General features: G+C 30.5%; 1 protein-coding gene and 4 non-coding genes across 7 annotated transcripts; all 5 read left to right on the top strand.

The window, feature by feature from the left end:
* Positions 1-2,407: 2,407 nt before the first annotated feature.
* On the top strand, positions 2,408-6,694 carry LOC113847056 (protein KINESIN LIGHT CHAIN-RELATED 3). Of its 3 annotated transcripts, XM_027475924.1 has the most exons (4): positions 2,408-2,593; positions 2,803-2,872; positions 3,453-5,515; positions 6,039-6,693. In XM_027475924.1, exons 3-4 carry the CDS (start codon positions 3,465-3,467, stop codon positions 6,247-6,249), a joined length of 2,262 nt encoding a protein of 753 aa, XP_027331725.1. In that variant the 5' UTR covers positions 2,408-2,593; positions 2,803-2,872; positions 3,453-3,464; the 3' UTR covers positions 6,250-6,693. The 3 variants fall into 3 exon arrangements, with proteins under 3 accessions (XP_027331725.1, XP_027331707.1, XP_027331716.1); XM_027475906.1 differs by having other exon boundaries at positions 2,528-2,872; positions 6,039-6,694; XM_027475915.1 differs by having other exon boundaries at positions 2,543-5,515; positions 6,039-6,627.
* A 1,469-nt stretch (positions 6,695-8,163) lies between these two features.
* LOC113853409 lies at positions 8,164-8,280 on the top strand. Its single transcript, XR_003502581.1, has one exon. It is a non-coding gene; the product is annotated as a U5 spliceosomal RNA (small nuclear RNA).
* Positions 8,281-10,681: 2,401 nt separating this feature from the next.
* On the top strand, positions 10,682-10,792 carry LOC113853413. The gene has a single exon (XR_003502585.1). It is a non-coding gene; the product is annotated as a U5 spliceosomal RNA (small nuclear RNA).
* Positions 10,793-13,235: 2,443 nt separating this feature from the next.
* On the top strand, positions 13,236-13,351 carry LOC113853400. Its single transcript, XR_003502572.1, has one exon. It is a non-coding gene; the product is annotated as a U5 spliceosomal RNA (small nuclear RNA).
* Positions 13,352-15,402: 2,051 nt separating this feature from the next.
* Positions 15,403-15,518, top strand: LOC113853345. Its single transcript, XR_003502518.1, has one exon. It is a non-coding gene; the product is annotated as a U5 spliceosomal RNA (small nuclear RNA).
* The last annotated feature ends 12,282 nt before the right edge of the window (positions 15,519-27,800 follow it).

The following is a 27,800-nucleotide window of genomic DNA, read 5'->3' as shown; positions in this document are numbered from 1 at the left end:
TTAAAAAAAATGTGGTGAATTCCTAGTCGTTGGTAGTCGTAACCAGAACAATATTTTCATGTATCGGACAAACCAAAATAAAGAAGAGACCTAGAAACCACCCACTTTTATAAGTTAAAAAGTCATTGATGCACAATCGACAATCGAAAGCCAAAACTAGATGGAAGAGAGAGGTGGGGCTGTGAACTGTGATGCCAATTGCCAAAATGGTCCAAATTATTAAACGGTGCCGACTCTCTCTTAAAGGGCAACGCAAGTGGGACATTGTGTTCTTCACATTGTTTTATATTTTTGAAAGATCTACTCAAAGAGAATGATCAATAATTTAGTAATGGATTTGAAGTACACCCATAACCAGGAATGTGGGATTTACGTTTTTCTATTATGGTCATAATAATCATTGGGGGTACTAAATCAAACAATCTTTCATGGTGTAAAGTTTAAACTCAGTTGCCCCTATAATTGTATCATAATGTTAATTAAAGCATACAAGAATTTGGTTTTCAAGTGTAAAATATAATTCTCCGTATCGAATGAAGTCATTTAGATTGCATTATTGTTCCAGCAACTGCACGCGGGGACGCCTAGTTATTCCCTTCACATGCTATCATAGTCATCACTCAATGCTCTCTACCCATTCCTTCCCACCAATTCAGACCACAAGCAACAAAGTACAACACATATGCTACCTTCACCCATATAACCACTTTGTCATTATTATTAGCACAAATGCATTTTATATATACTTATGTCACTATCCATTCTATTCTCCTAATTTTATTTTCAATTATTCTAACATTTATATTATATTTACCGCTAGATTATGGTGACATCAACAAATTCCTAATCACGTGACAACCATAAGTGAATTGGACTATCAAAGATTCACAATTGAAACATAAACATTCTTCATCACTTTCTCGACAAATTATTACATCTTTTCAAATGTGACGTGGAATTTTATTCTCGATTCATGTTTTAATATTTTAAGTTTAATATTTTCTCAAAAAGCTAAAGTTTTTAACAAAAAAAAAGTGGAGTACATGAAGACTTTGCACTAGGTTTGTTTCGATTATCATATAAAAACAATATACAATTTGGTTTATTTTTCTTTGAATATAATTTAAAACCTAATTAAATCAAACTAATAATATTTTTATATGAATTTTAATTTAACTTTTTAACTTATACTTTTATGGGTTTATTAGAAAAACAAAGAATAGATAAACGCTAATCAAAGTGGTGAAATGGTGAATGAAGAATGAATTTGTTGATAGAAAAGGCAGGAAAAAAAAAAAAAAAAAACTCCATTGAGGTGAGAAGTTGAAAGTCTAGAATAAACAGGAGATCAAATGTTTATGCATAGTTACACTAAAGTTAAAGAAAAATAATAATTTTTATATAGAATATAATAAGAAATTAAAAGAAACATATCATAATCGTAGATTAGTTTAATTTGATTTGATTTAACAACAAAAGCTGAAAAATTGAATCAAACTGCAATAAAAAAATATTTGAAGTTTTTTATTTAATCAATGATTTTTTTCAACTCATTTTAGTGATTTGAAGAAGATATAGTTTAATTTTAAACACCTTTACCCCATGTGCTTTTAATGGTTTGGCTTATCATTCACACACACATTTTTAACTTTGTTTACAAAAATAAATGATAATCCATCTATTTTTTATTTTTTAAATTCAAAATTTTTAATTCCTAATAATGAAGTGATTAATTAATAAATTGTTAAGGGTAAATTTTTTTATATAAAATCACATTGACATTAGAGATTGAAAATAAAAAAAATAAAATAAAATAAGAGGATTAAAATAAAAATTTTATGAAAATGTAGAATAAAAAAATATTTAAACCTTTTATAAAAAAACGTAAAATATCCAAATATAAATAAAATACACACAATATTAAATAATATTTAAGAGAGCAAACAGTAAAATTTCCCCCCTCTGTGTCTTGTCACTTGTATCTCCTTAACATTAAGCAATAGACAATTATTAACGAAATTGAAAGAGCTTAAGAGTGAGGTTACAAAGGAGGCAAGTAATTTTTGAGTGTGACTCGCAGTCTATCTGACCGACCTGTTTTCCATTGGCAGCAAACTAATTGAAAAGATAACTTGGCAAATAAAACAAAATGATGGAGGAAGAAGATTAGAAAGAATCACCCTAACCAAATCTAAGTTACAAATTAACTAATATTCACTTCTTCTAACATTCTTTTCTTGTTCAAATCCTATCCTCACATCTTATAAAATCTTTGAAATTGTATCAATTGATCTTAAATTTTTTCACTTTTAAACTTTTAAAAGCATTTTATGTTTCAATTATTCATTACCAGAGCAAAGGTGTAATTAAAGCTTATAAAAAAGAGGGAAAAAAAGAGGGGATTTGTCTTGGTGTTGGGGCATATTTTTGAAGGGGCATAATGGTCCATGGAAAAGAGTAGAGGACTGGCACGTGGCGGAGTGCAGGTGGGTTGACAAAGAGAAAAGACAGAGAAGAAAACAGGGTCGGCGTGGTTAGGGGAGAGGTCGTGTTCATTTGCTTCCCTCCTTTTTCTGACATTACAGTTCTGCAAATATCCTTTTTTTTCCGTTGTTTCATATTTTTAATCTTTTTCTTCGTCAAATTATTTGTAATATTAAATTCATTTAAATCCCCATTTTGCCCCTGCCACTACCATTCACGTCTCTGTTTCATTCATTCCTCCATCCTATCTCTTCGATTAACACATACATCTCACCAAAGAAGTGTGTTCAGTTTTTCTTCCTCATTCACTATATATACACATTCACACATCTCTGTCTCTCTGCAACCGACACTCTCTGCTTCTCTTCACCCATGCTTTATTCTTAAGGTGTGTGTCCTTTCCCTTCTTCTTCTTCTTAATTATTTGAATCGTTTAAATTTTATGCCTCCGAATCCGACGAAGGGGAAAAAGACGAAATCGATACAAAAAAATAAAATACAGAACCCCGTAATTTTCTCTGTCTTTATTGTATTATTATATATATTATTCGCCTTTTTCTTTTCAGTGCTGGAAGTTGTTTCTATTTTGGTGTTTTTTGTTTCTTAACGTTAATAATTCCGAGTGACTGTGTTGTGGGAGATCCAACGGGTGTTTTGTAATTATCATTGAATAGAACGGGCCAAAGATGAGGAATTTTGACTCTTGCTAATTGTGACTTGTGATGTTTCTGCTTTGAGCTTTAGTTTGGTTTCGCAACCATTATTTGAATGACAAAACTCATGAACATCATGTTACCATCTATATTACGTTGTCGGTTGCATTTCCTTTGACACGTGTTTTTCTCTTCGTTTGTTTTTTTTTTTTTTGTGTGTGTGTGTGTGTGTGTTTTGGATTGATTCCTCTTTCTTGGATCTGCTGTGGCTGGTGTTTAATTTGAAGACCATGTGTTTGATATTGGTTGTTCCAGGAGTTTTAGTACATGAAGGAACTGAATATGCCTGGAATTGTTACAAATGGGGTTCATGATGAAGGGGAAGATAATGAGATGAATGGGAACCATGAATCCCTCTCTAAGGAGGCCTTAAATTCAGTTAAGTCCCCAAGGAGTTCCTTTGGTCCACAAAGACGTCACGGCGATGGTGCTAATGTTGCTGTTGATGGGGTGGCTGAGCCATCCATTCAGCAGCTTTATGAAAATGTCTGTGACATGCAGAGTTCTGATCAGTCACCCTCAAGACAGAGTTTTGGATCTGATGGTGAAGAGTCTAGAATCGATTCGGAGTTGCGCCATCTAGTTGGAGGACGAATGAGGGAGGTGGAGATAATGGAAGAGGAAGTGGGGGTGGAAAAAGGGCCGGATGAGGGGAGTTCAAGTAGTGAAATATCTTGTGGATTGGATGGTTTATCCAATGAGAAGAAGTTGGATAAGGTGGATGAGGTTCTGGAGATTCAACCTGCAGTTACAAGTTCTGTTTCTTCAGAAAAATCTGTCAAAGCATCTAATTCACAGTTGGGACCTGAGATTTCGCCAAAATTAGCACCCAAGGGAAAACGTTCTCTTGCAAAAGCTCCTACTGGAAAAAAGAATGATAAGCCTTTGAGGAAACAAGTTAGTGGAGTTACTGGTGTGAAGAATTTAAAGAATTCTTCTTCTGGAAAGTCAATGTCACGAAATCGAGTAGACAATGCAGCTGAATCAACATTAGATAGACCAGAGCAGGCACCAGTATTACTAAAGCAAGCAAGAGATCTGATCTCATCAGGAGATAATCCGCAGAAGGCTCTTGAATTAGCGCTTCAAGCAAAGAAATTGTTTGAGAAGTTTGGTAATGAGAAGCCAAGTTTGGAGTTGGTTATGTGTCTACATGTTACAGCAGCAATATATTGCAACTTGGGTCAATACAATGAGGCGATTCCAATTCTTGAGCGCTCAATTGAGATTCCTGTTGTTAATGAAAGTCAACAGCATGCCCTTGCTAAATTTGCTGGTCACATGCAATTGGGAGACACCTACGCTATGCTGGGCCAGCTTGAGAATTCAATTGTGTGCTACACCACTGGGTTAGAAGTCCAGAGGGAGGTGTTGGGAGAGACAGACCCAAGAGTTGGTGAGACTTGTCGGTATGTGGCCGAGGCTAATGTTCAAGCTTTGCAATTTGATGAAGCAGAGAGGCTATGTCAAATGGCTCTTGACATTCATAAAGCAAATAGTTCAACCCCATCTCTTGAAGAGGCAGCTGATAGGAGGCTCATGGGCCTTATATGTGAAACAAAGGGAAACCACGAAGCAGCTCTTGAGCATCTTGTTTTAGCCAGCATGGCAATGGTAGCAAATGGCCAGGAAATGGAAGTGGCCTCTGTTGACTGCAGCATTGGAGACACATACTTATCCTTGTCACGATATGACGAGGCTGTCTTTGCATACCAGAAAGCACTAACTGTTTTCAAGACCAGCAAAGGGGAGAACCACCCAGCAGTTGGATCAGTCTTTTTACGTTTGGCCGACTTGTATAACAGGACAGGAAAGTTAAGGGAATCAAAATCATATTGTGAGAGTGCACTTAGAATATACGAAAATCCAATGCCTGGAGTTCCTCCAGAGGAGGTTGCTAGTGGTCTTACAAATATTTCAACTATCTATGAGTCAATGAATGAGCTTGAACAGGCGCTTAAATTACTGCAGAAAGCACGGGAGATGTATAATGATGCCCCGGGTCAGCAAAGCACAATCGCAGGAATTGAAGCTCAGATGGGAGTCATGTACTACATGTTGGGGAACTATACTGAATCTTACAATACTTTGAAGACCGCTGTTTCAAAGCTTCGTGCAATTGGCGAAAAGAAATCATCCTTCTTTGGTATTGCTCTTAATCAAATGGGACTTGCCTGCGTGCAGCGTTATGCCTTGAATGAGGCTACAGAATTGTTTGAAGAAGCAAAGAGTATTTTGGAACATGAGTATGGACCATATCACCCAGAAACACTTGGTGTATATAGTAATCTAGCTGGCACTTATGATGCCATTGGCAGGTATCCATCTTTTATCTTCCTTTTTGAGTCATTCCTTTACATATTTGCTGATCTCTTTTCTCTATTAAAGCATATGCATCACTTCAAATTCACCATGGTTAGATATACTTTTCCATAAGTATTTGTAAGAGAAAAAAATAAAATGATAAAATAAATTAAACTTCTCTTGTAACTTAAAATTAGCTTATGAATATAAACTTTCTTGGAAGTTTTTTTTATCGAATATCTTTAAAAGCTAATAACTTATTGAAAAAATTTGAATTTCTTTACCTTATTTTATTCTTATATAAGCGTTTGTTTGTTGAGAAGTTTATTCAAATTAAGCTTAAGTCGGATTTACCTTTTGAAACCACGTAGCTATTGTTCTAGCAGAAAAAAATAATCACTAATTAATGACTAGGGAAATGGAAGCTTAATGACAAAGTCTAGCTTCTTTATGACTTCCAAGAGCATTTAGATTATCTAAGATATGATAAGGGTAGATGTTATTTTCTCTCTAATGGGGTTAAATCTTGTATTTAAGACTGGATGATGCAATTCAAATTCTGGAGTACGTTGTTAGCACGAGGGAGGAAAAGCTTGGGACAGCAAATCCTGACGTGGATGATGAGAAGAGAAGGTTGGATGAGTTGTTGAAGGAAGCAGGTAGAGTTCGGAGCAGAAAAGCCAGGTCACTTGAGAACCTTCTTGATGGCAATGCTCCTGCTATAAACAACCTTGTTATCAAGGCATGATGAGGATATCTTTCTATGATTCATGAGAGAAAATCGATGCTTTACCGAAACTCAAAGTCAAGCATGCTAAATTGTGGAGGAGATAAATCTGTCCCAATAGTATTAATTTATTGGGTAAAATTGAATGATTGAAGAATGGTACAATAGATGGGGTAAAATGGAATTATTGAAGACTGAAATGATTTATGCCAAATTATTTAATAGCTATATTGTTTGTATGATATGATGTAAGTAATTATGGTATACAAACAGATACACTACTCGTTTGTGTATACATTTTTTCCATTGTTTTACATGTCAAGAGAAGACTTTCTTTTTTCCTATGTTTTGTTTGAGGCTGTACATTGTCGATATGATTATAATGGTTGACAATTACATATATGCTGTTGCTTAAATTGAATTTTGATATTGATTGATATAAATAACAAATTTTCGTTCGTTTTCTCACCGGAGAGTTGTGCGCTAATATATTATTTCTTAAAATTATGATTTAAATCTTCAGAAGGGGAAATAACCGGTTATAAAATTTCAGATTAATAGATATTATTTTCATATAGGTTAAATATACGAATAATATATAATATTACTTTTCCAGAGATTAGATTGATTGGCGGAACGGTCAATTTTGTAGGTACTTCGCTTTCATAAAAATCTAATTACTTAGGTAAAACTTAGAGAGTAACGAGCATGTCCTAGAGTATATCAACATGCCTATTAAAAACGCTATTGCATGATACGAAATACACACAAACAGACTATGTATTTAGTCCTGATATAAATTGTTACCCTTATTAGATGAGGCAGGGGAAAAAATATAGATTGTAGAATTGAGGTGTAAAAATAGATGCGATTAAGGCTTGTAAACTAAAACTACAATTGAGGTTGGAATTCGCTCCTTTTCTTATATAATTTGCTGATGAAAGTTGTTGATAAATTACTCTTGGATAAAATAATCACCAAGACTCTCACACAGCAAGTCAAACCAAATTGTCTACAAAACTGAAACCAAATAGGATCAATCATTTGGCTTCAGACTCTATTACTTATGTAAATAAGAGGGAATATATATGCCTATTTATTTTCACTTTTGCAGCCATTTTTCTTCAAACGGTAATACTCAATGTCAAACATGTCAGCTGCTTAACAATTCAAAGAAGCGGTTTACTTCATCCATTCAATGAATTCGATTGATTTTTGTCACGTAATGCAGTGAAGTTCATGGAAATATATAACAAGCTATTCATAAAATTAAACACAGCAAGTTCATTAGTACTGTGCTGCTGTCTGTATGATTTGCCAGCAATATGATACTCAAGTGTCTTTGAAATTAGGCTACCAGAGTTTTTTGTTTGCTGACAATAACAGCCTAATTTGCCTCGATTGACTGTACTATGTAACCAATTTTATTGTGCTTAAAGCTTGGAAGAAGGAGGAAAACTTGGATAGGAGGGCTGAAAATGAATTGGTGAAGAAATTGTGGGACATCTTACAAGATGAGAAGATGGATTGCAAGAAATGTTTGACGCAAATTGTATGGAGCTTGTACCTTCATTAACTTAATTGGAAGAAGTGGTCATAATTGCAACTGCTGCTTGTCCCTAATACCACAGGTTTCTATGGTAGCAAAGAAAGTTGTTTAGGCATTGTAATATATAATTAATCCTGTGTTCTTCCAATTACTTTGCCTACTAACATCCACAAAATAACCAATAGATATCATTAACACTGAGATTCCACTCCTAGTCATGACTAAAAAAGGACTACCTATTAGGGACACTTGACTCTCAAAGCACAATAGAAGGTCATGTGGGAATGAGTAGAGCTACTATTTGGAGCCCACATCAAATACAGCAGAGAGTGGAAGCAACTACTCTTAATATAAAATGAAAGAAAATGCTGTGTCTCAGGGCACGGAGTCATGTGGTAAGCACAAAGCGAACTATTCTTTCGCCTTTTACTAAAGAATACCGTGTGCTTGCCACTTATAATGGCATACGGCTATTTTTGGAGGGTTCTTCTCTTGAAGGCCCTAAAATTTAAGTTAAAATTTTTATGGGGTTTTTATGTGTAAAAATATATACGAAAGGAAATTAGGCAGGATAAGCTTATGTTAAGAACTGTAGTATTTAATAGTTTTGGCACATTAAACTTGTAATATTATACGTTATAGTAGAATTAATACTTAAAATTTGGTCAAGTAAAGAGTAGGTAATTAAGAATTCCCTTTGCTATGGATAACATCGAAATGTCGAGAACACCAAATAGGTGATTGAAATCAATTGTGTAAGCCAAATCTAAGGAGATGAGATTGTAGTTGTCAAAGCCAAAGTCTGATGATAAGTTGCAACTAGCAGGTAAAGAAAACCTGGCTTACCTGCCTGATACAGACTGGTCAAGTTTACTAAATTGAGAATATAAGGAGTCCTTTACGTATCAATTTAGGAGCCCACATGACAATTTATGGAAATGACATGAGTGGGGATGGATTACTTTAAGTTTCATGTTCAAAACTATCTGTTTTAATATAATGTATAAATATCTACTGAATTGGTTTACTTTTTCATATTATAATAGTTATTAATTTTTTCTTATTTTTTAAAATTAATTAATTAAACACAAAACATGCTTTAACATTTTTAAATATAATAGAAAAACTCATTTTTTGAATTTAATAGTTATATTTTGACTTTGCTTAATTTATTGTGAAAATGCTTTAATGTGTAAATGTTATAAAAAGAAAGGGCAATTTTATTTTACTTATGAAAATATTATAACATAAAACACATTTTAATTTTTTTTGTTATTGATAATTTTATTTATAGAAATTCAGATAACTCTTAGGTAAAAGGAAATTAGGATAAAACCAATAATTAATATTTAATTAGTTGGTTTTTAAAATAATGTTGCATTTTGTAATAAATTAATTGCCTCCTTAATACTCAAGAGAGTTTTTTATACAATTTTTTTTAGATTAAAATTTACTATACAATTATATTGTATAATACTACCTCCGATCCTATTATAAGAAACAACTGTCAATATTTTTTTTTCTAATTATAAAATTATTTTTAAATATATTAATTACTATTTTTTTATATCTTTAATGTATTATAAAGCTATATTAAATAAACACTCTCTTATTCTCCATGCAAGTTATTATCTTTGTCATTTAATATGATAGATATTTTTATAATAACATTAATATTTTTAATATGTAACTATTTTTATTAGTCTTGATGAATTAATTACTTATTCTTTTATAAATAAAACTGCAAATAGTATCACACCGATGTTATGCACGGAATTTGTAATACTAGTTATTGTTTCTAGTCTCATTTGTATGGATATAAAAATAAAAAATATAAAAACATAGAATAAAAAGATTATAAATATAATCTCTTGAAACACTTTCATATACAACATTTTTAATAATATTTGATAAATTATATAGTGTGATATATGTGATTTATAATATTAGTAATTATTTTTTGTCTCATAATAAATATAATAAATATATAATCATATACAATAAAAAATTATAAATATTATTTCAATTTAACTTTCAAAACACCTCTTTATATATAACATTTTTTTAGTAATATTTGATAAATTATCATCTTTAGAATCAATGCTTTTAACTCTACCTTACTCCACATCCTTTTAAAATAATGTTTTAATTGCTACCACACATACCCTGCAAATGTAATAAAAAGGAGAGAGTGATTTTTAAATTATTGGAAACAATTCAAGTAGACCAAATTAAATGCAAAATATGGAAAATTCAAAAGTTAATTAAATTAAAATTTAAATAAATTAAAAATTTACTGAATTTTAAGAAATAAAAGAATGATTAAAGATAGAAAGATTAAAAAGTAAGATTAAAAGGTTTATCACTCATTGAAAAATACCTGATATATTCCTATTAATAAAAATTAAATTTACCGCAATTCATCATTATATATATATGTATGTATATATATATATATATATATATATATATATATATATATATATATATGATTAAATTACATCATATATTAAATTTAGTAAAATGATATTTTTTTATAAATTTTTATTATTATTAAAAATAAAATTTATCAATCCAATCATTAGTGAATCCTACGTCATTTTTCATGAGGTTCTTTCTTGTACCATCCACCGGAATCTTCTCTAAGTCCTTGTACTTTCAATTATTTTGCCTACTAACATCCATATAAGTGTAACTCAAAAAATATCATAACATCAAATATGAATTAACTGGATTCCTAGTACATGAATAAAAAAGGATTGTTGAGGGATAATTTTGACTCTCAAGGCATCAGAGTAGGCTATCTTTATGGGAATGGGAAATTCTTGGAAGCGCACACAGATACAGCCATAGAGGGGAGATCTTAATATAAAATGAAAGGGCACATTTTATGTCAAGCCATGGAGACATTTGATGAGGTCAAACTGAACTATTCTTTTGCCTTTTACTAAAGAATATTGTGTGCTCACTACTCACTTTGGCATATGTTATTTTTGAGGTTTTCTGTTGATGGCTCTACAATTCAATTTTAAACTTTTATAAGGGTGTTCTAGATTCGATTTAATGTTTTAACATTGCCCATGTAATGAGCAGGTAAAAGATTGCATCTGGCGAAATGCTTCGTTGTTGATAATGTTAGTATTATTACTTATGTTGATAAAAACAAATTAGTCGTGTAAGTGATTGTGAAACCTGTCTGTGTTTGAAGTTGTCTTCAAGCCAAAGTCTAATCTTATATTATTTAGTAACAATTAGCAGGTAAGGAAAAACAAGTACAGACTTGTAAACCTTACCAAATTGCAGAATATGAGAAGTTTTTTGCGTATCAAATTTTAGTCCCTTAGACAATATATGGAAATGACTCTGACTTGGGATGGATTGCTTTAAATTTCATGAACATAATTAGTTGTTTGTGATATAATGTACAAATATCTGTTGATTTTTTATTAGAGTAGTTACTAAATTTTTTTTAACTTTTTAAATAAAATAAATAAACTCAAATGAACTTTTAATATTTTAACTATAATATAGAAACTCATCTTTAAAATTTCATAATTATATAGTTTGATTTTGTTTTATGCATTGTGGTAGATTGTTATATGACTTAGTCATTGACTTTATAATAACTATTTCGAAACTCATACCTATAGTGATTTTTAATTGATTGATATTGTAGTTTTTTTTATACCAATAATGCATCAAAGTTTATTTCAAATAATATTAAATTATATAAAATTTTAATAGCATTATTAATTATTTCAAGACAAATTTCTTATATAAATTTTAATATTAAAATTACATTATAATTGCATATTATATATATATATATATATATATATATATATATATATATATATATGAAAGAATTTTAAGTAACAAAAGTTTGTTATTATGAGATGTGAGAGACCACTTTCTCTCTCTTGCCAATTATTAATTCAATTACCATTATTAATACCTCTCACATCTGACAATGCAAACTTTTCTCACTTGAAATGTCTCCTATATATATATATATATATATATATATATATATATGTATATGTCAAAATCTTCTTAAACTAATATAAATTTAAAAACTCTTACACTCGATTTAAACTTTTTATTTAACTTACATTTAATTGTTATAATTTAATTACTTCACTAACTTTAAATATAAGTTAAATAAAAAATTCAGATCAAGTGAAAGAGTTTTTAAACTTACACTAGTATGAAAAAATCCTTCTATATATACATATAGATCTATAAAATATATATAACTACGTTCGGTCATAAATATAACAACAAAAAAAGAAAAAAACATGATAAAGTCTAAAATTTATAAATAAAACAGAATTAAGATTCAACAAACTAGTAGAATTATTATAATATTAAAATAAAATATATAAATAAAGACATCGATGCTTTATAAATTATATTTAATTATTTAGAAACAAAAAATAATATCATTAATCTAATAAATGCAGTATCTTATTACTTGTACTGGTATAATACCGAAAAAAAACAACCTGAAAAATATGGACCAGAAGTGTCAAAAGATTTTGAGAATGATTTGATATGATGATATATATACTGATATAACAATAATTTTGAAGTAGCGTTGTTTCCTAAAATAATTTTTGATGGGGAATTTTACGATAAATCGCTCTAGAATACAATAATCACCCACAGTCTAAGATGTCAGATAGCAAATGCAAAGCCTTGTATATCAAAGCTTTATATATCAGAGCTAAACTGAAATGTATCCACCATATGGCTTCAGGCTCTATGCTTGGTAACAAATTTTATTAATAGTGCTTAGAGCTTTGTGAAGGAGAAAACTTTGATAGGAAGGACAAAAATATGTGGGGAAAAAATATGCTGATTAGAAGATGGATTGCAAGAATACTGTAATGAAAGTTGTAATGAGCTTGAACCTTTGATCACTTAGAAGAAGTGGTCTGAATTTTGAAAGTTTCCACCTTTTAGGTGTTGCACATGAATTGGAACTGCTTGACCACTACTACTCAGGTTTCTATAGTAGCAATGAAGGTTATTTAGGCACTCTAAAATATAATTAGTCCTTGAACAAAATTGTTTTCTTTAATGTGTCTGCAAATTATCCATTAGTTAATCCTAACCAAGGTCATTTTCACCGGGGGTCTTTCAGGTATACTAAGGATGTATTGGTCATGTGAAAGCAAGCTTCAAATTCCTGCTGTGTACTTCCAATCACTTTTGCTTGGTAACAACCACAGATTGTGCAACCCAATAAATATCATAACATCAAATTATGAACTACGATTCCTTCCTACTCTAAGAATAAAAGGAAGCTGCTGAGGGAAAAATTGACTCTGGAGGCACCATAAAGGTCATGTGTGGGAATAAGAAGTGCAATTGAAGCCCACATCAGATACAGTACGGAGAAGGAGCCAGCACTCTTAATATTAAATGAATGAGCAAGCTTTGTGTCAATGCACAGAGCCGTGTGGGGGGCACAAAGCGAACTATTCTTTCGCCTTTTACTAAAGAATACCGTGTGCTTGCCATTTAAAGCGGTTTACACTTATTTTTGGAGGGTTTCTTATCTTGAAGCCCTATAATTCAAGTGTCAATTTTCTTTTAAGGCTTTCTATTTCTTAATCCTTACTGGTAAGAAGGTAATAAATTCCAGTGGTCGACATGCTTCGCACTTGATAACATTCTTATTTTTACTTTTGTCGACGAAAACAAAGTTGGTCGACACAGTATAAGTGCTTCTTCTTGTTGTCATCAAGCCAAAGTGTAATTTTTAATCTAAGATACAACTAGCAGGTAAAGAAAACCAAGCTTAACTATCATATTAAATAAAAAATGTATATTGTAAGACTCTAATACTAATTAGAGGACAACACCATTAATAACATTAATATGAAGAACTCATTTTTTAAATTTAATAATTATATAGATTTTTTAATGCATTGTTAAAATAGTTAAATGCGTAAATATTATAAAAAGTAAAGGGTGATTATGTCTTACTTTAACATGTTAAATGACAATTTTCATAAGATAAAACATTTTAATAACTTTTTTAATTGTTTCAATACAATTTATTATGCAAATGTTTTAGATTAAATTTTTCTATGTAATATTATTTAAGATGGATGGATTTGGAGAATATAATGACAGACTGAGTGACAAATATAATAAAACACCACCAAAACAGAAGCACATGTATTGTCTATATAATAAGTAAATTCAGAAGTTAATTTCCAAAATTATATGGACTATGCCTGTAAATTTTATAAAACAATTGTTAGTATTTGATTTTGTAAAAAGTCATTTATTTTAGTCTCTTTTCACTTTATCTTTTTAGATATATGCTAAAAAAATTTAAAACAAATGCTGTTTTACAAAATTAGGAAGGAGTTTTTAAAAAAATCAGAAAACTAGTACAGAACTCATACAATTTCGGAGACTAACTTAAAAATTTAAATACTAAGATTCATAACTTATAAAATTATTACAATATCAACTAAATATAAAGACAGATATTTCATAAGGTATATTTAATTATTTTAGACACAAAATAATTATTATTTATCTAATCGTTGTAGTATCTTATATATACTTGTATTGGTATAATATTAAAAACAAAAAAAGAAAGACTAGAAGTATCAAGGTTTTGGGGAAGATTTGATATGACATACATATCAGGTATGACAATAATTTTGAAGTATCATTATTCACTAAAATAATTTTTAATTTAGGATTTTAGGATTAATCACTCTAGGATACAATAATCACCTTGACTCTCAGATAGCTAAAACTATAAACAAAACTTTATATATCAGAACTAAAACTAGAATGGATTCATCACATCCATATGGCTTATTCATTTGCACTTTTGTGGCTTTTTTCTTTAACGTGTAAATATAATGATCAAAGATGTTAGCTGCTTAACAATTCTAAAAAGTGATTCACTTCGTGCATTCAATGAATTCAACTGACATTTTGTCATCCAATAGAGTGCAGTTCATGAAAATATACATAACAACCTATACAGGTAAATAAACTCAGCAAGTTCACTACTATCCTGTAGAATGTATCATTTGCCAGAAGTATGATACTCAAGTCCCTTTGGAATTAGCATACTAGAGTTTGTTTCTTGTTTGTTGACTATCATAGCCTATTTTGCCTCCATTATCTGTGCTATGTAACAGATTTTATTGTTCTAAGGCACTGCATAAAAATATGATTAGTAGTTGAAGAGAATTGGTTTACTTAAATGTGTCTACATATTACCCATTAGTCAATCCTCACCAAAGTCATTTTCCATGCGGGTTTTTCATGTACCAAACCAGACATTAATCATGTGGAATCAAGCTTCACTCGTGAGACTTCTAATTCTTGGGGTACTTCAATTACTTTGCTCACTAAAATCCACATTATGTGTAACTGGAAAATTGTCATAGCACCAAATGTAAGATTCCATCCATAATCTTTGAATGAAAACGAACTGAGGAGTAGACTTGACTCTGGAGGCACTACAGGTTTTGTTGAGAATGAGAAGAAGAGCTATGATTCAGAGCCCACATTGAATACAGTACAAAGAGGGAGCAAGAAATCTCAATATAAAATTAAAGATCATGCTATTCTGCCAAAAACGGAGCCGTGTGGTGAGTACAAAGCGAACTATTCTTTCGCCTTTTACTAAAGAATACCGTGTATTCGCCACTCATAGCGGCATACGCATATTTTTGGAGGGTTTCTTTTGTAGAAACCCTACAATATTAAGTATAAAAGGTTCATTTTAGGGTTTCTTATGTTTAAATTTTTATCAAGGTTTATATTTTCCTGCTGTTATAAGCATGTGAAAGCTATCATTTATCTAATTGAGGTTGAAACGTTGTGGTGGTTATTTCTTTTACAATAAAAATGTGCTCGAAATTAGCCCTATCTTTTATTGGATAGTGATGGCTTGTTTAATTGATACAGTAGTTGTTGAGACTAGATTCTTGTTCTCTTCTCAATTAATATTATGACTAATATTTGGAATATTTAAAACTGATAAAGGTAGGCCTCTGACCCATTCCCAAATGGGGTTGGCTCTCAACACTATTTTTTAACAAGAGGGAATAGATATATATGCATTCATTCGCATTTTTGCAGCCTTTTATCCTCAACATGTAAATCTCATGGTTAGAGAAAATGTCAGTTGCTTCAAAATTCAAAGGAGCGGTTGCTTCATCCATTCAATCTATTCGGCTGGCTTTTGTTATCCAATACAGTGCAATTCATGGAAATATGTATAACACAGAAAGTTCACCACTGTGCTGCTGTAGACATTATTTTCCTATACTCTAATCCCTTTAAATTTAGGCTATTAAGATTTGTTGTTTTGTTTGCTGAGTGTAACAGCCTAATTTGCCTCAAATGTCTATGTGTAACCAATTTTATATATTATGCTTAGTGTTTTGAAGATATGCTGAGGATGAGGAAAATATGGAAAGGAAGGACGAAAAAATGAATGTTGATGAAACATTGGGCCATCTTGCAAGATGAGAAGATGGATTGCAAGAATTCTGTGATGCAAACTGCGATGAGCTTAAACCTTTGATCACTTAATTGGAAGAAGAGGCGTGCATTTGGAATTTGTCACTGTTTTGGGGTGCTCATGAATTGCAATTGCTGCTTGTCACTAACACCTCAAATTTCTATGGTAGCAATGAAGGTTGTTTTGGTCCTGTGAAATGTAATTTGTCATTGAACGAAACTAGCTAGTTCAATTTTTAAGTGTCTTAACGATAATATTACCTATTAGATCCTGTCCAAGTTCATTTTCATGGAGCGCACGAGTCCGTCTTCAATTTACTTTCTCTAATAACATCCAGAAAAGTTTGATCCAAAAAATATGACAACATAACCAAATATAAATTATGATTCCATTTCTAATCATGAATAAAAACGAACTGCTCAGTCACTCACAATAGCATACACTTATTTTTGGAGGGTTTCTTCTGTTGAAGGCCTTACAATTAATGTATAAAGTTTTGATAAGGTGTTTATCTTTTAGACATACTTTTCCTTCTACTTCAGCAGGTAAAGGATTTTTGGAAGTTTCTTTTGATGCCCTATTCAAACCTAAATTGTTAAGGCGTTCAATATATGGGGAGGTAATAAATAGCATCTGGCAAAATGATTTGCGGTTGATATATAAAGGTGTTATGATGGCAATACATTAATTAATATATAAGTCCTTGTAAAACAGATCTATTTAAGCTGTGCGTGTAGTTGTTTATGTCTGACCATGATTATAGCTAACAGGTAAGCAAAACCTACCTTATTCAAACTTTTTTTAGTGTTATTTATAGCTAATTACTTCAAATATTATTTGTTGATTGATTTTTTTTATAAACTTTAACTTTTATAACTTGACTGTTTACTCATTTAAATGAAAGTTATAATAATGTTTTTATGTACGAATTTTTTTTTTATTCCTTGCCTTTTTTTTTTTCATTTCTAATATCTCATCTAATACTTTTTTTTTAAGTTTAATGTTTGTAATATACTAATCAAATACAATATTTTTTTAAATTAAAAATGATATGAAATATTTTGCACAAGCAAAATATATCATCATAATTGTAGAATTTTTTATTTTTATTCAAATAAAAATAATTCATGTTTATTTTATTATTATTTTAGTTTCATATAAAATATCAAGAAAGCTACCTTATATGATTTACCCTTACATTTTTTAAAAGTTGAACAATGACAAGTTAGGAAAGTAAAATAGAATTTAAAAATAATGAGGAATGAATATATATATATATATATATATATATATATATATATATATATATATAGAATTGTTAATAGCCTCAATTTGAAAATGATTATCATAACATTATATGATAAATATATTGAATCTCTCTCATGTACTTTTTAAGTGTATTTTTCAATTATTTTATTAAATATATCATAATGATTAGATAAATGATAATACTTTTACTGTGTATAAAATAATTAAATGTTCTTTGTGAAATATTGATGTTTTATTTTAATTTAGGATTTTTATTTTATGCTAATATATTATATTAATGGTATATATTGATATAGCTAGCCACGTCGCACATTTGTAATATAAGACTTCACCGTGTATTTTGTAAAATTACTTGCCTCCGTCATTATTTGCTTTAGAGGAATAATAATATAGGATATATATTTCATGTAACTTCTGCAGTAACATTTGGCTTTTACCTATCGATTGTGAGAATTAAATATTTTTTCAGTGAACCTTCATTGTTAGTGTTTTCAGATATACATGGTGCTTCCAATTTTCTTTCACGCATTCTGTCTAATTTGTTCAACAATACCAGAATCAAGCTTATGTAATCAATTCACACAAGTATTGATATTTACATGTTTGCAAGGGTGATAATAATGCGATAAAATTTTACAAGAATTTACTTTTATGATAGAGGTAATTTAAATCGATAGTTACTGTACCTGCACTTTGATTTGTTTACGCTTTTGCATGTTTAAGCACTCAAAATTTTAAAATAATCAAAAGCTCTCAAAGGCTATCTTTGCAGGTTATAATGTAACAATTTTCTATAAGTTGAATAGTGTATTTGAGGGTATAATATTTTAAATTGATTGGTTAAATTTATTATAATTTTAAAATAATAAAATTTATTTATTAAAATATTATTTGATATTTTAAAAATAAGAGAAAAAATATTAATTTGTTTTTGTTATTCAACGGGGCTTAAAGCAAAAAGAAAAAGAAAAACTTAAAAATCAACTCTACCATACTAGATGCTACTAGCATCAAGGCATAAAAAGGGAAGAAGAGACCTAAGAGCTACATCAAAACAAGTATAAGGAAGAGAGTCTTCAAGGCTCATTTTGACTAATCTATTAGGACAATTGTTTGCTTCCCTAAATGTGTGAGTAAATCTAATGAAATTAATATACTTTAAGATATTCTTGATATTACAAATTAAATGAAAGAAAGGCTAAGACTAATTCTGTAAATGCAAAATTAAGTGTAGAGCTTCCTTAGTGCCACTTTCTATTTAAATAGTATTGATTCCTTTAAGGACCACAAGCTAAGAGCCAAAGAAGATGCTCCATAACTCAACTGCTAGAGGAGAAAAGTTTCAATTTTGCTGTAAAAACCAGTCAGCAACTCGTCATTGTTATCTTGGATAAGACCTCTACAGGCTGCAACAATAAAGGAAGAGGAAAAAGCCCCATCAACATTCAATTTAAATTGACCATAAGGAGGGAGAATCCAATTTGACTCTGCTTTGATTATTAGCAAGCTTGGATTAAGTATTTTTCTTGAAGCAAAGAGAGAAAAATTAGAGTCACATAACACTTTTTGAATAAGCACGTGTCATTGAATAGAGAGGGATTGAAAAATAAAATCATTTGTCTTTCCACATATGCCATATGATCACTCCAAATAAACTACACCAGTCAATAAATTTACTATAGTTATGATTAGAAAGGTTCATAAGCAACCAATCCCTAACACCTATACTGAAAAAAGAAGTCTGTTAATCAGAGAAGATAAAATGATTTCAAACTTTTCTAGCATAAAAATAATCTCTAAGAATATGCATGATAGATTTTGGAGCTTCCCCACACCTAGGACAAAAAAGAGAGTCAGTCATACCCCTAATGTCTTTCCTAATTGGTAAGTAATTTTTCATGAGCCAATTTAAAAAAAAAAAAAGAAAAATTTTAGGAGACCCTTGTCATTTCCAAACCTCATTTGCTGTGAGATTCCAGAATATATAAATTGGGTTCTTGGACATGGCAAGGAGAATAACTTGATATTACATATTTGAGGAGGGAGAACAATAGTAATCTTATCCCAGTTTCATCCATTTTTAGCGGAAAATAAAGCCACAAGGGTTTCTAAGTCTATGGTAGAGGAAGGGACTAGAGAGACTTTTGATAAATTAGGGACTTGAGGATTCCAATTGTCAGTCCAAAACTTAGTTGACATACCATCTTTAACACACCAACTAATCCCTTGGAAAAGGTGGGCTAGACAGAGATAAGACTTTTCCATAAGTGAGAACTTTTGAGGCTAGGACACTTACCAGAGATAAAATTATATTTCTTAATCTCTAACATAATTTCATTAAGTATGTTCTGTTCAGATTTTGGAGGTTTTTAAAACCCAGTTCATCCTTTTTTTTGGTTTACAAATATTTTTCCATCCAATTAAATGACTTTCCCTATGCCCTAGGAATTCCCAAATGAATTGCTTATAGAGAATGTTAATCTCATTGCAGATAGAGACAAGGATGAGGATAATTTGTATAATATAGGAGGAAATACTCCTCAAGTTGAGCTAAGGTTACCCTACCAGCAAGAGAATATGAGTTCATTCTCCAAAGAGACAATTTTTTTCTAATCTTGTCAATAAAGAAGGAAAAATGTTGTTTAAAAGATTTATGATGACTTATAGGAATGCCAAAGTTATCTACCAAATTGACAAGATGGACTAATTCTCAAATTCTCACTAATGGCCTGAATCAAGGTTGAATAAGTACTCTTAGAGAAAAAGAGAGAGGACTTTTTGGAGTTAATTTTTAATCCTGATGCAGAGCAAAAGTCATTTAAGACAAAATTTGCGACATTAGCCTATTGAAGATTAGCTTTGGCAACTAGTATAATATCATTAGCAAAAAAACAAACGGGATATTTTAGGACCATGTATATTAAAGTGAAAGTAGCTCAATCATCGCTCCCAATTTTATCTTGGATTAGATGAGCTAGTCACTCAATACATAAAACAAAAAGATTGAGGGATAACCCCTTGTCAAATAGCTTTGGAAGGATAAAATGATTGAGAAGGCTGATTATTCAAATTTAAAAACATGGATGAAGAGGAAATGCATTGAATTAACTGCACCAGCTCAGAATTTATATTAGCTTGGTGAAGAATAATTCATGAAGAATAAGAGAATTGTCAATTTCTTATCTCCTAGAAATAAAACTAGTTTGATTAAGGGATATTAAGTGAGGGAGGGAATCTCTAAGTCTGTTAGTAATCACCTTAGTTATAATTTTATAACTAACATTACATAAAGATATAGGTTAGAAGTTATGAATATACTCAGGATTATCAGACTTAAGGACGATAATATTAGTTTCATTGACTTCAACAATTTTAGAGAGGGTTATGAAAACATCTAAAACAAAATTATAGATGAAAAGGCTTAACAGATTCCATTCGTTCTTAAAGAAAAGAGTATGAAGGCCATCTATGCTTGGAGATTTGAAGTTTCTAATACTGAATAGAGCGTCGATATCTTCTTCTAAGGAGACAACAGAGGAAAACATATCTCTGTCTACCTTTTCTAAGGAAAAGGAATGTGTTATAACTATGGAGAGCTAAACAATGAGGATTAAGGTCATGATAAATGTTTTTAAAATAGTTAAGAGTCATAGTTCTGATTTTGGAGGGATCATGTTCTCAACCATCCTGATCATTTCTCAGAGCTTCAATTAAGTTTTTGTGCCTATAGGAGACAACATTCCTATGGAAAAACTTTGTATTACTATCATCTAAACTCAACCAATTATTTATGAACTAGTGATACCAATAAGATTCTTCCTGATCTAAAATAAGTTGATACTCCCTCCATAAGGAATTCATAAGGTCAATTAGGAAGGGATTATCACCACTAGCTAACTTACTATGTATACCTTCAATTATACTAATTAGACGTTTTTTCCTTTTAAAGAAATTTCCATAAACAAATCTATTCCATTCTAAAGTATTAGATTTAAATTTGTTGATATTCTTTATCCAGGAACTAGATGAGAGCCAAGAATTTCTAACTTGATTAGAGAAATCATCATGGGTTATCGAGGGTGCAAGAAATTTAAAGGCTTTATTATCTTTGTAAATATAGTATTTATTTCTGATTCTAAGCCATGTTCCAACATGATCAAATTTTAAAATAGGCACATGAATCACATAATTGTTAGAGAAAGCTAAAAGTTATACTTTATTAACCACAACTCTATCAATCCTCTCTTTGAGGTTACCCTTATGCCAAGTAAAATAATTACCATTAAAACCTAAATCTTGAAGGAAACAAGTATTAAGACAGACAACAAAATTTTTAATTATATTAGTATTAGCTATCATACCTCCTATCTTTACAGACTCATAACACAGAATTAAAGTCTCCAGCTAAGCACCAAGGAGATTTAATAGAATGACTAAATTCAATCAATTCTTTTCAACGATTAGATTTTAGGCCCTCCTCAGAACCATCATATATGGATGATAAAATCCAATTATTATTCCTATAATTACTGATATATAAGTGAATAACAAATTTAGTTTTAGCTAAAACTAATACTTTAACCTTATTTGTATTTCCATCTAGATTGATTCTTTTAATTATCTAGTCAGCTTTAGCCATAATAATTCTAGGTTCAAATAAAACAACAAAATCTAGTTTATCAATCACAACGATGTCATTAACTAACTTGGAAAAAGATTTGTTTCTTGTACCTCTACAATTCCAAAAGAAATAGTTAATAGACATAGGAGGTGAACATAATATTGCATCTGTATTATGCTGGGATTTGAGCCCAATTAGCACTAGGGACTGATTATCAACAAGGATGCTAGATACTCCTGGATTGGAAAAAATATTATTTTTAGAAGAGTCAATATCCATAGATAGGCTATTATCAAGAGGCCTATCACATGTTTCCTGAACTTCATTAGACTGTCCTATCCAACTACACCCAACATTAATACCCAACAAATCTTTGACTAATCCACCCTTTGAGTTTTTACTAATCTCCTGTTGTAATCTATGCATCAACAAGTGGACTTATGTTTTTCACCATCTTTATCTTGAATCTTATGATCAGGGGGAGGAGAACATAGGGAAGCAGATTGAGGGACATCTTCCTAGTCATACGCCCTATTGGTTGCTTTGATTTTTGCTTTGGCTTTTGAAGGTTTCTTAGACTGATTGTTCATAAACTTTTCACTGATGAGTTGCTTAACAATAATTGGGCTATCTAAATCATGTTAACCCTTCTCACCCTTTTCAGTCTTATTATGGTTGTATGCAGGGCTAGTATTGGCTACTCCCAGACCCTTCTTAGAACTAGATTTATTAAAGACATCAAATCTAAGGCACGAGGAGATAACCTTTCCTTTATTACTTTGATTTAAGGTGCATAACCCTAGGTTGACTTGCTTATTTTCTCAAACTTTTTTACAATCATCCATGGGCCAAATTTTCCCTGCTTAAGTGCTACCTTACTCTTAGTATCCCTCTATATCCTATCCAGAGGAAGAGAACTTTGAGGTATAATCTCATTATCTTTTTCTAATATAGAATCTCAATATTTAATATAGGTTTACCATATTTAGGCCTAGACCTAATACTTTCAAAGCATGATTCCTATCTATAACCATATCTCTCACAGCTAAAGCAAATATGATGCAAGTCTTCATATTCAACTCTAAATTCATGCCCTAATACCTTAAAGGAAGGAACTAATTTCTTAATTAAGTTATGTTCAACACAGATCCTAGCAAACCTACCTCAAGATACCAAGGAAGTATGGGGTCAAATTTTCAACATTGTCCCTAAGCAGGACCTTTGTAACATCCTCATTTTTTTAGATGGTGTTAGTGATGGATTAGTAATTAATGCTAGATAATGTTGGAAGGTATTAAGGAGGATTTTAAGTGTTTAGTAAAATTCTGGTCTAGGGGAATCTCACTCAAGCGAGATCAATTTTGCTCAAGTGAGACTAGATTAGGTCGCTCCAACTGTTACCTCGCTCAGGGGAGATGGAGCTCACCCAGGCGAGGAGTCGCAGAAAAATCTGGAACTCTCTGAACACCCCCTCGCTCAAGCGAGAATATCAGAAAAATTGGTAGGAGACCATTGTCTGCACAGCTCGCCCTGGCGAGATTTGTCTCGCCCAGTCGAGATACTCCTTGCTCAAGTAAGAGTGCAAGAGGTGAGGGTTATGTAAGGGATCTTTAACATAAAATTTTCATTCTTCTCAACCTAAAATACAATTTCTCTCATTTCTCTATGGGTTCTCACCCCCTTTTCTTCAAAAAAATCTCCTCCAAACTCCGATTGTTAGTCGAATCCAAGCTTGGATGCCTAATCTAAGTAATCCCAAGTTCAATTTTTAAAAGTTATCTTGTGTTGTTTAAGGAGTACTCTCGTTTTAAAGGATCATCTTCATCAAACTCTTTCAAGATCTTTATATCAAGGTAAGGAGAGTTCAATTCCATCATTAGAACATAGCAATATTTGTACTCTTGAAACCTCAATAGTGTTTGTTTCTGTTGTGAAAATATAATAAGATGAAATTTTAGGTGTTTTGATAGGTTAATGCTATATATGTTTCTTTGACCTTAGGAAGTTAAATTGATGGTAATTGATTATTTTGAGATAATATAAAATATAATTAGTTGTAATATCCGATTTGGGCTGAGTTCAAAGGTATCCAACCTTTGGCAAAATTGATGGATTGATATTTGGATTATATGTGTGAATTGCTTGATAGTGTAGATATTAAATTTGATCAGAAGTTAAGTATATGTGAAAATGAGTTAAATGATGAACAATATGTATGAAAAGCATATGTATTATATGCATTATTTTGAAAATATTTGAATGGAACTAAATCTAGGAAGTGTGGAACTTTGATGAGATTGTAGAGTTATGAGATGTGTGATTACAATACGTGAGTTATAGCCAATTAATTGATATGATTATGATACCGGTATTGTGATATATCAACAGGTGTATTCATAATATATGTATCGTAATACATTGAATTATATGATTATAATACGTGTATTGTAATATCTTGATCTGTGAATGGTGTATGGATTGATGAGAAAGAAATTAGTGTGAATAGCCACAACGATACACTGGGAGTATGGAATAGGGAGCCGATTATGGAAGTCTGGGAAAACATAGGGTGGTGGATGACATTCGCTGAGTGTGCACAATTTATAAAAATGCGAATGCACCATATGGCCACACACTCATTTTCCTGACTAATACTCCTGATTGTACTTTTGCTAAGGGGCTCTATAAGTGTGTATGTTGTATCTATATGCATGGGTTAACTGGTAGCTATTCACCTATTATGTAAGACCTCGTGAAATGCTGGAAGCAACTATGAAATGTGATCACACTATATGAGAAATTATTAAGCTGAAAATGAAGTAAATTAAATGTTATTGATATATGTAAGGGTGATGATGTGATTGGCTCATAATTAATGGCATTGTATTTTATTGGAGTTCGATATAGGTGTTATCATAAAAATTGATGTATTCATCTTTGTATACAAAGATGTAAATAAATTTAAATATGCATTAAAATATGTCTGTTGTTTATGTTTTAATGATGAGGAAGGAACTCATCTTTACAAAATATTTTAGGAAACAGAAATGATGATTAGGATTAAACTCTCAACATTTGGGCATGGATCAGAACTGCTCTAAGAAGGAATTTTTTTTTACTTATTTTGGTCATATAATGATGTATCCTAAATCAAATATGTATTTGGGTTAACAGTCTGTAAAAAGTATACTTTTAAATACAACTTAAATTTAATACTTTGACACTCAATATTATTTAAATTTAGTTGTTATCATAAAAGAGCAGTTAAATTTTGATTATTTTATTGTTTAAATTCATTGCGAATATATTCAAGGAAGAAAGTTTCAATTTCAAAATATTTATACTACTTCTTTTAATGAAGAATTTAGTTATTTCATTGGATTGCAACAAATTATTATTTATTTTCAGAATTTAAAAAGTAGGGTATTACACCCTTATTTGACATAAAAACTTTTCATTGCATAGTTCTAAAGGTAAGTCAATAATGCACACCTAGGCAACAATTTTCTTAAGATTTTGGTCCTTAGGCCTAAACAAAGGCTTCCAATGCTGGACTAACAGGTAATGATGATCAAGGACCACCCATGGCCATCAAATAAGGTATGTTTATAATAATCTATATTATCGTTTACTATAAAAAAGTTATTATTTAGATCCAAGGTTTTAAGGGAACCATTCTTGCCCCACACATTACTTAGTTTTTGATTCAAGTAATTAAAACTAACATATTTACCTAATAGTTTAACTATTAGGGTAGATGTCCAAGGTGAACACCATAACTTGTAGTAATCTAAAGCAATCTTTAGTTTAAGGCATAGAAAATGGTTATCATCATTTATGATTTCAAGATCCTCAGTGTTCGGAGAAATATTAAACTCTTCCAACACAAATTTAACTATTTCATCATCTTTAAGGACTAAATCTAGATTTTTTAACCCTAATACCTTATCTTTATAAGAAAAACTACCAACAAAGTCAAGGTTAGAAAACACTTGAATATTTAACCCTACTGCAGGGAAGTTCTCTTGCATTTGTGATTGAATATCTGCCATTGAAGGTTCAGATGCCACTTTGACCTTTTTTTTACTTCAATTCATTAAATCTTCTTCCTCAAAGGATTGCTTTTCCACTTCGAGTCTCTCCATCCTTTGAAAATCCCTTGTCATACATGTGTTTCTAGGTGTGGATATCCCCTGGATCTGTTGGGAAAGCAAAACAAACATCGGAGTGCCAAAGCAATTAACCCTAGGGTTAGAGGAACCTTACTAGAAACTCTTGAGACTATTCTCTCACCTCGTGAATAAAAATGGGTCTTGGATATTTCTTGGAGCTATCTTAGAACCAATAATTTATATTAGAGTTTATTTTATCTCAAAAGATTTGTTTATGCTCTTACCTATTTCATGTACAATAGAAAAATCAAAGCTACGTAATTGTATTATAAAAATTATAAATTTAGTTAGTAATTTAAAAGTTATAAATTTAAAAGATATACTTTTTAAGCTAAATTTTATTTAAAATGTATTTATAGTACGTAGGATACCAAATAATGTATCTATATATGTTGTCATATGATAAATAATATTAGAATGTAAGGAAAGACTATATATTCATATTGCTGATCGTTGCAAATATTAAATAATTAATAATTGAAAAATATGACAATTTATAAAATATATTTAAATAAATACTTTAATTTAAAACTTTGCACTATACAAAATTGAAGATAGCATAAGTTGTATATAAATTCATATGATTTGTATAACAACCAAAATGTAAAATATATATTAGCTTTAAAAAATATAATTGATCATAATAAGTTGCATTAGATTTAAGATAAAAAAAATTACATGTTAGCACTGTAAATTTGTTGTGTTAATAAAGTAAATAAAATTTAATTAATTAATTAATTAGATGTTCAATTAATTAAAGGAATAAATATTTAAAAGAAAAATTATAATATATTTTAATTGTTTAAAATAATTGTTTAATTAGTTAAAATGATCGGTAAAGATTCCTTGATAAATAATTGTGCTATTGTGCACTACACAACACACATAATTTATCGGCTATAATTTAATATTGGTGAATGTTGTAGTGCCCTAAGAATTAAAGAAGAATCTAATGATTTTCTAAACCTGGACCAATAATAAAAGAAGTTTGATAATTTTTTATTTTTAAAAAATTACAAAACACATCTTATAAATTTAAAACCAAAATAAAATCTAAACATTTTATACATACATAACATTGGCATTAACTAGTCATGACAATTGTTAACTGACCTCATAAATTATCTTTCTCTTTAATGTGTAGGATGTTGTAGCTCTTTTTTGTGTCGTTGAGGACCTTCCAAAACGAATCTCATGGTGTGAAAACTAGATATAGACCATTTGGATTGACTACATTTGTTATTTGGGTAGAACATTTAATTTTTTTACTTTGTAAACTTGTAAAAGCATTTCAATTTATCATCGTTCATTCTTGATGTCCAATGATTCGAAGAAATTTCATTTAAAACTCCTCCACAACTACACTACATGATGATTGTTTTATATCTTATGATTTGAGATGAAACTTGTAACATTTGTTTAAGATGTAATTTTTAGATTTATAAATAA

The sequence above is a fragment of the Abrus precatorius genome, unplaced genomic scaffold (genome assembly GCF_003935025.1).
Source record: "Abrus precatorius isolate BTA unplaced genomic scaffold, Abrus_2018 Scaffold10, whole genome shotgun sequence".
Classification (NCBI taxonomy): Eukaryota; Viridiplantae; Streptophyta; class Magnoliopsida; order Fabales; family Fabaceae; genus Abrus; species Abrus precatorius.
The sequence above is the reverse complement of the archived record's forward strand: the minus strand, read 5'-3'. Positions and strand labels throughout refer to the sequence as shown.

Coding starts and splice junctions, on each gene's coding strand:
- LOC113847056 (XM_027475906.1), top strand. CDS start 3,465: ATGAAGGAACTGAATATGCCTGGAATTGTTACAAATGGGGTTCATGAT. Junction 5,516..6,038: donor ACTTATGATGCCATTGGCAG/GTATCCATCTTT, acceptor CTTGTATTTAAG/ACTGGATGATGCAATTCAAA.